Genomic DNA, 16,326 nt, shown 5'->3' with positions numbered 1-16,326 from the left:
CTCCCGTGTCGTTTTTCCTGGGGGAAGGACACTTGGACACTCAACCTTCTTGAAAGATGACATGTCTCCCTAGAATAGGCTCATATATGCCACAGAGCCCTTCTACTGCAGTGCTTAGCCATGCAGCTCTCTCTGGCTCCTTTCTCCACTGGCTCCTGATGGGGTAAGCAATAAAGTTTGTACTGCAGAAGATTCCGGTTGCCCTGAGCGTGTTCTTACCAGGGGAACAAAAGCGCAGGCAATAGGAGGCAAAGAGTACAAAGAAACGGCAAGAGGTTTTTGAAGCCTCAAAGCCCACCCCTTTGACACATCTCCTCCAACAAGACCACTTCTCCTAATCCTTCCCAAACAGTTCTACCAACTAGGAATCAAGTATTCAAACACATGGCCCTATGGAAGCCATTCTCACTTTAACTGCCACATACTCTACAACTTAAATGAACCTCTCAAAAACTTCTTACTAAGCAAATGATGCTAGACATGAATATAACATATGATATTACTTTTATGTAACATACTAGATTATACAAACCTACAGAGATAGAAAGCAGATTAGAACAAGCATCAGTAGGTACAGAGTATTTTAGTGAGGTTATAAAAGATTTTGAAACTAGATTGTGCTGGAGGTTGCAAAAAATTATGAATATAATAACCCTTATATTAAGTATACTACTACTATCTATCTATCGGGTTGTACATTTTTAATGGTTAGTTGTACATTAATTCCACATTTCACTTTTATGCTTCTTGGAACACTTATGTGAAACTGCATAGAAAAAGAAATTAGCACTCTAAACATGACAGCAAAGCATCAATTAAGCCAATAAAAGTGAAAGACAGCTATTGAAGGAAGGCACTGAAAGAGACCTGCAGCAAAGAGAAGAGGATAAGGTCAACAGCATAGCCATAAACTAGAGAGAACAGAATAAAGACTATAGTGTTAAGGACAAAGAATTGTGTTGCTGCAGCATGTCACAATACTGCTGGTCAATGAAATAACCCAAGATGAACACGACCAAGATTGTTAAACAGAAGTTTTCAACCAGGATAAGAGAGACACCACAAATTAACACCTAGTAGCAACAACAACAGAAGCACAAAAGGACCTAGCTAGGGGGTAGTCAATTGCTTGTCCCCCACAAGAACAAGGGCCTGAGTTCAGATCCCAGCATTCCTATAAAAAGGCTGAGTACTATGGTGCCAGATGTCTATAATTCCACTACTAGAGAGCAGAGAAGAGAGGATCTGTGAGACTTGCTGGCCAGTCTAGTAAAATCAATGAATTCCAAATGGGTTTGCTTTTGTTGATATTTCCATTCACCTCCTTAAAATTCCTATTCATTCCAGTTACAACACATGAAACAATAACTCAAACCCAAGGTCTGACACTTTCCGGCAGCAGGTATGCAGCCAGTGTTTGGAAATTATTTAGTCAGACTCCACTTAATGAATTTTTATAAACTTTATTAACAAGTGTGTAGCTTTTGGAGTTCTTATGCAGGCCAGAGTGTCAGACTACTCAGCCTATCACAAGAGTCAAGGGCTCCCCTTCCCTAAAGGCAGTAAACTCTTGCTTTTAAGACTTGAAATAAGCAGTGAATAAGTTTATTAGTTATTTCTTTTTTTCAAGTTCTTTATTTATTATTTGCTAAATTTTCTGAGACTGGCATTGCCTTGGGTGCCTTCTTAGTGTTTAGAGCACACAAACAAGAGGTTACTAGAAGCAGAGGTCAGGGTTCTGAAGCCACATTCCAATTGTGAGGAGCTGGGGGTAGGTGTCTCTCTATTTTTAACTCCTCCTCTCTCCCCAAGTGAATATTCAACATTGCCAAAGATCTGCCAAGGTAGCAAAATAGTTCTATAGTGTACCATTTTGGAGCTCTGATGTAGATTCAAATGATTCCTTCAACCTTATTAATAATAAAGTTGATGCTATAGACAGCCTTACAAATGACTGCATTTTTTAAGTTTAAAGATTTTAAATGTGAGGAAGTCTAGTGGCAGGAGCCATTAATCCCAGCACTGGGAAGGCTGAGACAGGTGGATCTCTAAGAGTTCAAGACTGCTCTACATAGCAAGTTCTAAGACAGACAGGGCTACAGAGTAATACCCTATATCAAACAAACAAAGATTTTAAACACTTACTTTGTAAGTAGTACAAAATTCAGGGTTAAGTTTTAGACAAAAAGCATGTAAGCTATTATATACTGTTTTAGTTCTTGAGTTTTGTGTTCACAGGACATTATTAGATTACACTAGAGTGTTCCTAATATGTCATAAATCAAATTCTTATGTAGTGTTCAAAAAAAGAAAAAAATAGGTCAAAAGTAACAAGTTCAAAGGACTTAAAGGTAGGGACAATGACTGACACAAGTGACTCAGAGTAAACAGCAAAGAGTTAAATGCATTACTAATGAAGTTTCTAAATGTCAAAAATAGTTTTAAGGGAACACCAAAGTAGTCTTCATTTTACCTAATTCAATGTGTTTACTTTCACATCCTACAAGTTTTGAAATTATGTCAGGTGATGGCAGTGCAACCCTGGCAGTGGTGCTGCACGCCTTTGATTCCAGTACTTGGGAGGAAGAGGCAGGCAGATCTTCTAGGACAGCCAGGGCTACGCAGAAAAACCCTGTCCTAAAAAAAACAAACAAAAAAAGTCTTCTAATTATAATGGATTACAAATACATTTTGGGCAGTTGATTACAAACCTTGTTTACTATGAATCACTAGAAGTCTCTTTCCCGCAGTGGCCTTTGCAGCAAACAAAATGCACTGAGTAAGGCTTTCAGGTCACTGCTCAGTAGGCAAAGCACAGGTGTTTGAAAACCAGCCAAAACCAGCCAAAGCTCCCTAGCAAAGCTGGTAACGATGTGTTTGCACATGAGCGATCAATGAGGCTCAGCCAGCGCACAGTGATACTTCAGTACTAACATTTCCATATGCGGGCAGGCCATCCAGTACCTGCTTTCTACCTTCAATATCCCATGTCTTCTCTTGTATGAAGCTCTGTCTGACTGGAGCCCTTCAGTTGTACACACACTTAAGATTTTTTAACTTTATTACAGACTACTGGTCAAAGCGTAAAGCCTGAAAATAGTTTTAAGTATCATGAAAATGTCATTTCAATTATGATTTTTGTCAAACTTTAATTTCAATCATTAACATAAACCTGAGTATTACTCTCCAGAGGTGTATAATGCTAAATAATTTGTCCAAATGTCAAACATTGTTTTCAAAAATCCTTTCTCCACCAAAACTTTAAATGTCTGTAAGGAACCAGTGTGTGAGAGTCGTTTATTTATGATAGTGGACCCTTTGTTATACATAACACAAAACTCAAACCTAAATATTGTGCAAGGAAGGAATCACTCCTACAGGAGTCATCTGCATATACAAATACTAGTTGTAGACTTCACTAAGTTGTCTACTACAGATCTGATGCCACAGCACCTGCAATTAGTTGTAATCAGTCTCGTTTAAAATGTGTGTCTCATAGGACATCTGGCCTTGAAACTTCTACTTTCCCACTGAAAAAAATACTTAGTGTCAGGGTAATTTTCTTTCTTTTCTTTCTTTTAATGTAGAGTACCACGTGGTGGCCTAACCAAGTCCAGATTAAAAAAAAAAAAAAAAACTTAAATTCAAGTAACAGATGACTGATTAAAGACTATTAATTACCAAATATAACTATAAAAGAAAACTAGGTGACAATATAACTAGCTACAGATTTATAAATAAATCTCAAATACTAGAAGTTCACAAAATAAATTTTAGTGAGAATGTAACATTGGCCTATTATTCCAAGAATCACATTATTAAAGTGTGAGGGGATAATGCAGATTTGAAATCAAAGATTACATAGATAAATAGATTGTTATGTAGGTAGGTAGATAGGTAGGTAGGTAGAGATAGGAGCCCAATTGAGTTACTCTAACAAAGTATCTACTTCAAATACAAAATAATTTTAATAGTTCATAAATAACCCTAATTTCACAGAAATTAAAGTTCTACTTAAGATATCCTAAAATTGTCTTACAGTTCTTATAAAATGGCATTTCGATCATACCTGTCAATTCTCTTACGATTGGAAAGCAATCAGGCAATGGTAAAGCAAATAGATCAAAGTATCGTCCTAGCACAAAGGAGACTGAGGCAGGAGATTAATCAAGGCCAATCATGCCTACAGAGCAAGATCCTGTTTCAGAGACCCATATGACTACAAACCAAGTGTGCTGAGGAAGCAGCAACGAGACTGAATGGTACACACACTATGTTAGTGCAGGGTAAGTGGGGAAAAATTTTTTTTTCACAGAAGTCTGGTATTCTAACCTATTCCTCCCTAAATTCATATATCTTAGGCTGGTACAACTTAAAGCAAATACTGTAACTTTGCAAAAATCTCTAACAGGCACAATAAATAGACAGACAGACAGACTGACTGAGTGACTTTGAGCCAACAAGAAAGCTCAACCAGGAAGAGAATCTGCCACCAGATTTATCACCTGAGTTCAATCCCTGGAACTCACAAGGTAGAGAGAACCGATTCCCACAAGTTCTCCTTTGACCTCCATATGTGCATATGGCACACACACATTCCCACAAACAAGTAAGTAAACTTAATTTAAAAACCTTAATTAACTCACACAAAAAATATGATTCTGAAAACAAACCTTCAAAAACAACAATGAAATTTGGTATAAAGATGGATGTAACTTCATCTTCCCAAAAAAGATCAACTTTCTGATCTAGATATGTCATGTAAGTAAAAAGTCATATACGACCTCTGCAAAAAATTCAAAACACTTCTTTAGTTTTTACCAAGTTTGACTAGCATTAGATCAACTAGTAAAATCTCATTAAAAACTGGAGTTGATCAGGCCTCTCATTTATTCTGAATATAGATAATGAGAAATTTACATGCTCCCTAGTACCAAGGGATTTAACTAATGAAAATTTATATAAAAAAACACCCTTTATATGCTTTTTTTGGGGGGGGGAGGGTAGAACCTAGCATTTTATTTAGATCTTCATTAAACTGTTGGAATTGAGAACCAGACATACGTAATAAACCTCCAAAAGATAGATCCCGAAAGGCACTTTCTGCTTAGGGCAAGCAGTCATGAAATAAGCATGTAAACAAGCTGGCTTCTCTGTACCACACCAGCCAAGTCAGCTTTCTCCATGGCCAGCTGCACCAGCTCTGCCCTCCCTTCTGTTAACACCAGCCAGACCCCCTGTAGGTCTAACCCAAGGTTTTTCTGTAGGACACCTTGGCCTACCTGGGAATGCTGGAAACAAAGGAATTCATGGTGTTGAAGAAAAAAAAAATCTTTTAAAAGCTGCCATCTGAGGTGATGGCTTCTCTGTACTTACGCCATACCCCAGAATACAATAAATAAGCAANTAGAAAATGTTCAAGTATGAAGGGATTTCCTCCTCCCCGCCAAAAGCACTGCTCTCTGAAGGAAGCTGGTTTCTCTGTAGCTACACCAGCTGTTCAGAAAGCTCANTGGACCTGGTTTTGAAAATAAAACAAAGTTAAAACCCTGGGAGGAGCTATTGTGCAGTGTGGNGTACTCTTTCTTATAAAGAAAAAAAAGTTACCTGGTACCAAAGTGTGCAACCTACAGACCCTCAGGTACTGCCCTGTGACTTCTCTGTATATCACAAGGGTGCCAAATGCCTGTTTTTCTAGACTAAAAGTTGGTGAGGTTTGGCTAGTGCTGAAACCATGCATAGGGTTGGTTTACTAAATAAAACCTTATTACGTACGTCCTCCAACGACAGCTGAAAAGTGGAGAGATTTGATTTGGTGCTGTTTGAGGTGGCAATTAATAGCATAAGCACCAGGGAGATGGTTTAATTGTAACTGCCTTTTTTTTTTTTTTTTTCAAAGTCAGGCTAGAGCTCCAACTGAAACTTTCGTTTCATGCAAGATTGATTGGATAGGAACACTCCCTGATAAAGAACTACATAATTAGAAATGAGTTACAGGGAGGATAAGGGCAGTAGATGCTTTATCCAAATTTAAAAACATCTTTTTTTTAAATCATGTTACTTTCATAGACATATAGAAAGTAAGTGGTTGGGGATTTAGCTCAGTGGTAGAGCGCTTGCCTAGCAAGTACAAGGCCCTGGGTTCGGTTCTCAGCTCTGAAAAAAACAAAAACAAAAACAAAACAAAACAAAACCCCAGTAAAGACAACAATAACAACAACATTTTAACAGTCACTAATAGCCGATGTCAGATATAGAAAGTATCACTCAAGCTAAGATATGACAAATTATATTACTATGGAAAGTAATAATACTAACAACTAGGCTCAGCAGTTTCTTACCTGTATTCCATCTTTAAGTTTCAAGATGCATTCCATTGTATTGATGGTAATTACCACAGGTTCGGAGCCCAATTTTGTCCATGGTACATGAATTCTCAGTTCATGGATATGGCCACTTAAAAAAGTGAATGGTAACTTCAGTTCCTTAAAACATAAAATATTAAAAAGTTAGCAAATACTTGTGTTTTTATTTTCATATATAAGTTCATTTCTTAAAGAAAAATTAATTTTAAAAAAACAAGGGCATCACTTCTACTCAAAATTACAATCAACTTGTTAAACTACATGTAATTATAAACTATTTTTTAAATGTGCTATACAAGTCACATTTTAAAAGTTATGTAAATTCTCCAGGCTTTAGCTCCCTACTCGGGTCAACACTACAGGTTTATAAGTTCTGGCGCAGCAGCAATCACAGGAGTTAACAGCAAGACTCGAGCTAGCCATCATGACATTCTTCTTAAATCTCAAACAATGTACCTCAAAAAGTCTTCTTAAACAAGTAGGAAAAGAGGCTTACCCTGAGATAGAAAATCCCAGATAGACTGACCTGACAAAACAGAAACTTCATAAACTACTTCGTTGCACCTGATAAAATATTCAACCTTGATATGATGTGGTCATCATTTGAAATGCTATCAATTTCTGTCCACTATTATTAGGCAAAAGTTTAAAAAAGAAACATAAACTTAGCCAAAATCACTTAATATTAATCTCACTTCTAGACACGATTTTTTGACAATTCAAAAACTACATTTGCTATATCTGTATAATACTGCAGCTATTTATATATTTAGTAACTAAGAAACATATAATTTTTTGCCTGCGTACTTGTTTCAGCAACATAATAAAAATACAGCTAAACATTGGCAGTACATACAAGCGGCTGAAACCAGTAGCTGTGGAACCATCAGATGGACTCAAATCCTGTCTCTGTCAAATACTAAGCCAGTCTCACTGAACAAACTGTCTCACGGGCCATTCATTATCTGCAACTTTTGACTAAGAATAATAGTTTTGAGTATTAACTAAGTCATTTCTTATAAAGTGATTAAACTCTGTCTTTCTCACACAGAACCCATGCTAAGGATGCTAAGGAGTACTAATGTTATGACTATTGCTATTATATAAGTGTGGACCGAATGTAAGACTACAACCAGCAGTTTTCTGTTTGTTTTTTGGTTTTTTGGTTTTGGTTTTGGTTTTTTTGCCTAAAGACAAACTACTAAAGTTTTGTTGTTGCTAGCCTTTACAAGTCAGTGCATCTGATTACAGTAAGCTTAAAGATGTAAAAACTTCTTCAAATACAGTTCCACTAGCACAAGATTATATGCTAATCAGTATTTAAAACAACACAAGGTTACTAACACTGCATACTAAGCACAATTCTAAGGAAATGTAATCATTTAGCCACAAGATTAAAAGGTCAACACTATCATCCACCTTTTAGAATGAAGGATCGGAGGCATGAAGAATTGGGTAATTTCACAAAATGAAACCACAAGGCAAGACAGAATACAAATCAAACCAGATTCCAGAGTCTTTGCTGTTAACAACTGATACTGCGGGCCATCTACCTTCTCTCTAGCACTGACTTCAATCACACCACTATGGAGCTTCTAGGACAATGACTGTTTCCACCTCTCACACCTCTTGACTTAAGCAACACTGTATTTGCAAAATGTCTAACCAAGCCTCAGTCTATGAACACAAATCAGAAGTTTTCAGAGAAAAGATACCTTGATTAAATTCTACAACTTTGTGTCATCATAATGCAAATTCATCAGCTGAGCTACTAAAAACAGAAGCAGCTATCTACATTAGCAAATGGAATTCTAAACCATACAAGCCATGTCAGTGGTATAAATCAAATTCAACATTTAGTAATCATCTAATTATCAGCAAGACTGTTTACACAAAGGATTGTGATAAATAAGTAAGAACACATTGACTTTGAAAAGGGGAAAATAGAAATGTTGATTATTTTAACAACTAGACATTGAAATAACCAAAACCAAATTACTTCCTGATATTTCTACTTCTTGAAATATAAGTCTATATCTTAAAAGTGCTGCTGTTATAACCCTTTGCTGGAATATTTACACATTTCCTCAGAGCTGACAATGAACCTGAAGTAGTATGAATGGGGCTCTGGGCTTGATCACCAGAAGTACAAGAAAGGAAAAGGAGTGGAAGAGGCACTTCCCTAAAAACAGAATGTTTATGGTTGGACAGAAGATATTACTAGCCAAGATTTAAGTTGATACATCTTTGGGGGAATGAATCACCTATACTGGAGTGAACATTTTGGAGATGCAGTTATCTTTGGTTGTCCATTATTCCCTAAGTCAGTGGCTGTCAATCTTCTTAACATGTGACCCTTTCTCATATCATGGTGACCCTAATCAGAAAACGTTGTTGTTACTTCATAACTGTTACTTTGCTGCTATTATGAATTGTAATGCAAATATCTGATATGCAGGATATCTGATTTCACCCCTGTGAAAGAATTGTTCTACCCACCCCTTCACCTCCACCCCATCCCTACCCCTTAACCCCAGCCAGCAAAGGAGTCCTGACCCATAGACTAAGAACCACTTTCTTTTCTTTTCTTTTCCTTTTTTTTGGGGGTGGGGGGGCTCAAGACAGGGTTTCTCTGTGTAGCCCTGGCTGTCCTGGAACTCACTTTGTAGACCAGGCTGACCTCGAACTCAGAAATCCACCTGCCTCCCAAATGCTGGGATTAAAGGTGTGTGCCACCACTACCCAGCAAGAACCACTTTTCTAAATAAGCCCTCACTTATCCATGTTCCTGTAAACAACTACAAAAAACTAGTTCACCAAGCAAGGCTTGGATACAACTGTTTCTTTGATCTTTCATCAGCACCCTACCTCAGTTAAACTGATGTTGTTCATGTTTCCCCAGGAAAATAACAAAGCATAGAGAAAGGGGTTTTGAGGAGAACCTGTATTACAGTGACTTGCTTGGCTATTTTTTCAAGTAGAAACATTTCCTCCTGGACTTATAAGTCTCAAGAAGTTAATGAAATGCAACTTGATTAGAAATCTCTTAATGTTAGGTGATTAACAATACCCCTCCCCCAGGTTAGTAATAAAGAATACTGGAGAGAGGACAGACTTCTGGGTGGGACAGCTTGCAAATTATACACTGAGCTCCAGGAATGCAACACAGAGGAGCTGTCACCCATTCAAAGGTAAGACTTTCCATATGCATGTGCCTGGGAGACACCCTCGCTCCTATAGTTGATTCTAATGTACTCACTAGCTCCCCAAGCCTGTGGCATCATTTTTTTTGTCTGCTGTCCGTGTCTAGAGTAAATGGGTATTTGTTCCCATCTTCCCCAGAAAGAGTCACACAACAAAATGAAGTGATGGTTAGCATGAATCTCAGATTATGGCAACCAACTGTATACTGTAATCCTTAGAGCAACTACTAAGACAATAACTCAAAAATAATACTACTTAATAATACTACTTAATACAAAAGTACAAGGCAAAAGGACACCTGAAGAACAAAAATGACGTAAGACACAGAAAGTAATTTGAAAATAGATGAAAATCCAACCATATAAGCACTAAATATAAGTGAATTAAACACTCCAACCAAAACACAGGTTGTCAGACAATTTAAAAATATAATATATACTATTTACAAAATAAATACTTCAGATATAAAAATATAAATAAAAAAGCAAAATATATATTGTCCTAGTTTGTTTTCTATTGCTGTGATAAAACACTGAAGAAAACCAACTTGGAGAGGAAAGGTTTATTGGCTCCTATGTTATAGGCCATCATGGAAAGAAACCAAGACAGGAAATCAAGGCAGAAACCTGGAGACAGGAACTAAACGCTACTTACTGGCTTTCTACCCCTGGTCTGCTCAGCTACTTTTCTTATATAGCCAGACCCACCTGCCTAGGCATGGGACTGTCCATAGTAAGCCAGGCCTTCCTCTATCAGTTAGCAATTAAGAAAATGCCCTCAAAGGCATGCTGGCCAATCTAATGAAGGCAATTCCTGACTGAGCTTCCCTCCACCCAAGTGTATCAAGTAGACAAAATAATGCATCACATATATCATGCAAATATCAACTACAAAAAGCCAAAGTAACTATACTACTACCAGGCAAGACAGACATCATAAGAGAGGGAAAAATAATGTTACTAAAGATCCAAATAGTTAAGAGACCAGCCTGGACGCCATAAAACCCTAACCAAAAATCCAATATGGATAGGCCTAAGTAACAGCTCTTACTAACAAAACCTATGCACCTGAGTTCAGATCCCTTAGCTAATGCTTTAACATAAATAAATAAATAAATAAATAAATAAATAAATAAATAAACAAACAGGCATAGCCATGCCTGTAACTCTAGCACTAGGGGCCTGAAGAGAGCCAGGAGGACTGCTGGGATCTGTGTGATATCTATCAGTCTAGCTCCAGGTTCTGTAGCGATTCTGCCTGAACAGATGTGGTGGAGAGTGATAGAGCATTACACAAGTACACCATTACACATGGACACAAGTGCCCCTCTGGCCCTCACACACATATGCAGGGGCTCAAAAGCACATATACCTTATAAACATATGCCATGCTCACAGACACTACATACACACACATACACGCGCACACACACGCACACACTCATTGCCACACCAAATAAACCAAAAAAGGTCAAACAGGACACTTAATAGTGATTAAAAAGATCAATTCATGAAGATCAGATAAAATATACAAGAAAAGAGTCACAAAATACACAAAGCAAAATCTAGCAAAACTGAAAAAAGAAAAGGACCCTTCAAAAAAAATACCAGGAGCTGGAAAAGTGGCTCAGTGGTTAAGAACAGTTGAACCTGGAGAGCCAGGTTCAATACCAGCATCCACATGGCAGCTCACAATCATCTTTAACTCCAGGGATCTGACACCTCTTTGACTTCCAAGGACAAGAGGAACACATGTAGTACATAGACATACATGCAGACAAAACATTCATACACCTTAAATAAATTTTAAAAAGTAAAAATAAAGAAATAATAGTGGATGGTTGGCAAGATAGCTCAGCAGCTCAGGGAAGTTGCCCAGTGAAGCCTGATGACCCCAGTTCAATCCCCAGACTTACCTAGTAAAGAAGAGAACCAACTCCTACAAACGGTCTGATAAAAAAGAAAGTTATTCCCATCACATCTGCTCCACATTTTGTTACGAGTTTCTAGCTAGTGCAATAATAAAACTAAAAGCTATAAGCACTGATGGTATCTAACACATTATATATTCATAAAAAAAAAACACTTGCTTAAAAGATTATAAAACCTGCATTATTTATAATGTTAGACGGTATACACAGACAATCAATCTGAAGGAACCTACCAAAAAATGTTAAACAATTAAAAAAACAATAATAAAGGTTTCTTAATCAAGATAGGAACAGCCCTAAGCACAAAGGAAAGTGGGGGCTTGTGTATAAGTTAGTCATAGATCACAGGTTTAATGTCTGTGAGCTCCTGGGTTCAATACTCAGAGCCAAAAGCAACATAAAATAAATTCCCACACAACAATTAGGAAAGGCAAATATTCACATTCTCAAAAAAGCCAGAGAATTTACAAAAGATATCCACATAACCAGTCAATACATATAGAAATATTCAAATAAAATACAATGGCACATCACTACACATCCATCAGAAAGCCAAAAATGTAAAGCAACAAACATACCAAGTAGGAAAAAAATTGGGAAATATTTAAAACCATAAGTAAGACTGTAAATTAATACACTCTGTTAAACTATTAACAATACATATTGAAATCAGACATGTGCCTACCTCCTAGATATACTTTAGGGAAACTAATGCTTATGTATATAAATATGCACACAAGAGATTGTTCATAGACACATTATGTTCATAGCCAACAATATAAAGAAGTGAAAGTTCTACTGACAGAACAGATAAACTGTGACATCTTACACAATGGAATACAAAAGCAACACAAAGAACAAGCTGCTGCTGATTCAGCACTATGGGTTCATCAAAGAAGCAGCAGCAGCAGGAGGAGGAGGAGGAGGAGGAAGAAAGCACCAGTAGCTGCTAGGCAGAAATCACTTCTATTTACCTGAGGCTCAATAGTTAAAAACCCAAACACCTCATTGACAGAAATCTAACTGCTATGGCATGCGGCTCAGCAGCAGAACACCTGGCCAGCATGCATGCAGTGCTAAGTCCAGTCCTTCATCTGAGTAACACAAAAGTGCAAAAATGAGACCAGCAGTGTCTTGGGAGTCTGGTGTGGTGGGCACACAGGTGCATCTTGTAGGGTGCTAGAGACACCCCCTGCCTTCATCCTGATGGTGAATTCACAGGTATTTCCATACTTAAAGTTCAACCATCATACTTAGGATTTGTTCTCATTTTTAAAAACTAAAATAAAAATATTAAAGACATTCAATAACGTTTGCAGAAAATGGGGAAAGCTGATTTTCTTAGTGCTTTGTCTGGATTATCCAATAACAAGAGTACGCCATGAAAAGTATTGATAACCATCCCCATCAACTCAAGCCTCTCCTACAAAGCAGCTGCTCTCTGGCTCTCGAGCTCCCGCAGTTAATGTGTATAACATGTCTCAAGCATTATCAGAAGTACTTGGCATATGTCATTGATAAATGTGTTAAGTGAATTATTGAGTATGTGAACTTTGAAGTCACAGTTATTTGCATCAGATCATTCCAATACCAAACAAAAAAAAAACCTTAAAAAGTGATTAATAAAGATGTTTCCAGTTTTTACCATCATTCTCAACCTGTGTCTACTCAATCTGAGGATCCATGAGTAATGCCATTTTTCCTGGTAAAAGGAACAGAACTTTACATGTGTGTGCTCTTGCTGTTTTTCACACTCTCCCACTGACCCAAAAGAAGAACAAGAATGTAATGATTTCCCAGTTTCATATGACATTGTAAGAGTGTGCATATTTGGCAGTGCTTGAGAACTGAGTAAACAAGCTGAAATTTCTATCGGCTGAAAAAAATGTTGGGGAATCCTAACAGAATAAGCCCTTACGAGGCAAAAAGTCTTGTATTTTTTTTTTCTATAAAATGAAGTCTCTAACTACACAGTAGGCAAAACACGCTGACAGGAAATTTATTATCATTCAAAACATAGTAGACAGGCTATGTCTATCAAGACGAAGATGTTCCGATGGCAGCTGTACTGCTTACCTGTTCCAGAACGTCCAACTTTAACTCGAGTTTGCTGAGGACCACGTCCCCACCCCATAGTGAAAGCTGGAGATCTGAGGGCTTTAAGTTCTTGATATAGCGATTCACATAACTCATTAAAATTGGAGTTACGTACGACTCCAGCATCTTCAAAATTAAGCGTCAAAGTCAGATCCTGAAAAGGGTAAAGACGGAAATTTTGTAAGTAACTGAATCGACTGGCAGCAACTGGAAAAGCAACTGGAAATGCACTTCTCAGGAAGCCTGGCAAGGCCGACAGGCGGCCGCAGGCTTCTCCCGGATCGCCCGCCCTCCGGGTCCGGCCGCGAGCTCCCCGCTAACTGAGCGCCTCACCTGACGAGGAGTAGGCAGAGGGGCAGGAGGCGGCCGGCCCCCGGGCGTGGGAGGACAGCACGTCCTGCTTCACTCCTACCCTAGCGCAGCCCAGCCGGAGGCGGTCTCCGGAACGCAGGCGGATCTCCGGCCATAGGACCGAGCTGGCGTCAGGCCCGCTGCTGCCGCCGCCGCCGCACCCGCTCCAAGGTAAACACGCCACAGAGCCGCGGCGTGCGCTCCTCCTCCGGGTACCTGGCGTCCGCCGCGGAAACGCCTCAACGCGTTCCGCGCCACTTCCGGGTGTGCGGGCTTCGCCGTCCGTCAGGTTTCCGCAGCGGGAACAAGGACTCCGCGCGTCTGCCTGCCTGGGACAACTCCGGCTTGGCTAGGCCGGGGTCCCCGCTGCCACCGCTCTGGGTTAGGAATTAACTCTACATAGCGCTCGGTGCGGGGTGCGGACCGGTAAAGTGGAGGCACCGGCGATCCGGAAGTGGCGCTGCAGGGAGACAGCGATGGCCTGGACGTGACCCAGTACGGCCCAGGAGGCTTGGTAGTCGGAGGCGGCTGGAACGCAGGGTGCCGTGGAGTCGGGAGAAGTAGCCTTCGTTCTTCAAGCCCAGAAAACTGAGAAGCGGTAGTTTCCCGTGGCTACTGGAGGACTGGAAAGAGGAACTGGGATTCGGTGGGGTGGAGGTCAAAGACAGGTGGGAGGAGCTAGGAAAGGCGGAAGATTTAAATTTACTGCTGAAGTTTTATTTGTAAGGCCGGGAAAGTGGACGTGGGTACGCAGTTGAGATCAGGGGTGAACAGCTTAAAAGAGTGCGCTTAAACTATACTGTACTTAATCTCGTTCTCAAAGCAGAGGTGAAATAGTCCCTAGTTAGCGTGCATAGGGTGCATGGAATGGAGAGGACCGGCCTACCGTCTAATATGGAGGTTCCCAAAAAGCTGAGTGAATGTGAAAATAAGAGTCCTGAGCCAAAAGTGAAATAAGTGGTAAGGACAGTGTTGATTATGTTACGATGAAATAGATGTATAAATACTTAGTAGTGGTAACTTGTGGGCTAACAGCAATAACTCAAACACCTACCTTAGAAGATAATAGACTGAGTGGATAGAAACAGCACGGAATATGCTGCCTTTTTTTTTAAACCAGCTTCTCTTAATTTTGGGTAACTTTTGAAGAAAACATAGTGTCTTGAAAATAGTCTTCCTTTATAGGTTATTCAGTGCCCACTCATAAAACTTTTGAAATTAAAAAAAAAATACTATTTCTTGAGAGAATTGGAGATTGCTATAGAAAATGGTATTCATGAGAATGCCAAAGTTCATTTTAATAGTGAAAATAATGAATTAGATTTCACATGCAGAAAAAAACAGCAAGCAATCGCTAATTCACAGCAGCTGCTTCCTCAAAAGCCTTAATAAATGACCATGTAATGTGAGTGTTATGAAAGCCTAATTAGCAAAATAAACATTTTTCTTGTTACCCAAAACACTCGAACAGCAACTAGGTTGAATCCATGGCTGAGAAGTTCTAATATTTAAAAAATTCCCATAAATCTATACATGTGTGACAATCTAATAAAACACCATCAGGATGTTACTCAGATGCTTAAAATAATATATAGAGTGCTAAACATGAAGTTTTTCTTTTATAGCCAGAAAAAAGGTGCCAAATCCCTAGCCTAAAAACTTTATCTGGATACAATTTGTTTATTGTACTAAAAGTTAATCATTTTCAACCCATGAGTGTTGTTATATAATCAGTTAAAGTAAGTTTAATTCCTTTGTATTATTATTGTTTGTCAAATGAGTAGGCTTCCCCAAAGATCCTCTGTTCTCACATCTTTTTTAAGATTTATTTATTTATTATATGTAAGTACACTGTAGCTATCTTCAGACACCCCTGAAGAGGGCAGCAGGTCTCATTATGGATGGTTGTGAGCCACCATATGGTTGCTGGGATTTGAACTCAGGACCTTCAGAAAAGCAGTCAGTGTTCTTAACCGCTGAGCCATCTCTCCAACCCTCTCACATCTTTTCTAATGCAATATACATAAACACAATATATTTTTGAAGTCTCTTCTGAAAGACCATGATGCAAATGACAGTAAATCTACAGAAGTAGGTCTCAGTCTAGCTCTGAACAGGCTGCTTAGCAGAAACTTTCTCACCATTAAATACACTATTAGCTGTAAGATTTTTGTAGACCTATGTTAGCAAATGGAGAAAGTTCTCTGTTTCAAGCTTGTGTGTGTGTGTGTGTGTGTGTTTCTTGAGTTAAGTGGATCACCTCCAAAGAAGAAATAGAATAAAACAGGAACAGAATTCAGAGTACTACAATCATCTGCAATATTTTATCTTAAAATACTTGATGCTAGAATGGTGTTTCTCAGAAATTATTAATGTCCA

At 38.7% G+C, this 16,326-nt stretch overlaps 1 protein-coding gene across 4 annotated transcripts in view; it reads right to left on the bottom strand.

The window, feature by feature from the left end:
• Window positions 1–14,585, bottom strand: part of Vps13b (vacuolar protein sorting 13 homolog B) — a 543,216-nt gene extending 528,631 nt beyond the window's left edge. For 3 of the 4 annotated variants that reach the window (XM_029469591.1, XM_029469592.1, XM_029469593.1), the window contains exons 1-3: window positions 13,930–14,560; window positions 13,576–13,750; window positions 6,342–6,485 (exon numbers count right to left, since the gene is read on the bottom strand). In XM_029469591.1, the coding sequence (XP_029325451.1) occupies window positions 6,342–6,485; window positions 13,576–13,722 (291 nt within the window). In that variant the 5' untranslated portion in view covers window positions 13,723–13,750; window positions 13,930–14,560. Of the gene's footprint in view, window positions 1–6,341; window positions 6,486–13,575; window positions 13,751–13,929 lie in introns of all 4 variants that reach the window. The other variant, XM_021183993.2, reaches the window with a different exon arrangement.
• Between the last annotated feature and the right edge of the window lie 1,741 nt (window positions 14,586–16,326).

The sequence above is a fragment of the Mus caroli genome, chromosome 15 (assembly GCF_900094665.2).
Source record: "Mus caroli chromosome 15, CAROLI_EIJ_v1.1, whole genome shotgun sequence".
In the NCBI taxonomy this organism is placed as follows: Eukaryota; Metazoa; Chordata; class Mammalia; order Rodentia; family Muridae; genus Mus; species Mus caroli.
Note: the sequence above shows the minus strand (reverse complement) of the source record. Positions and strands in the feature narration are given on the sequence as shown.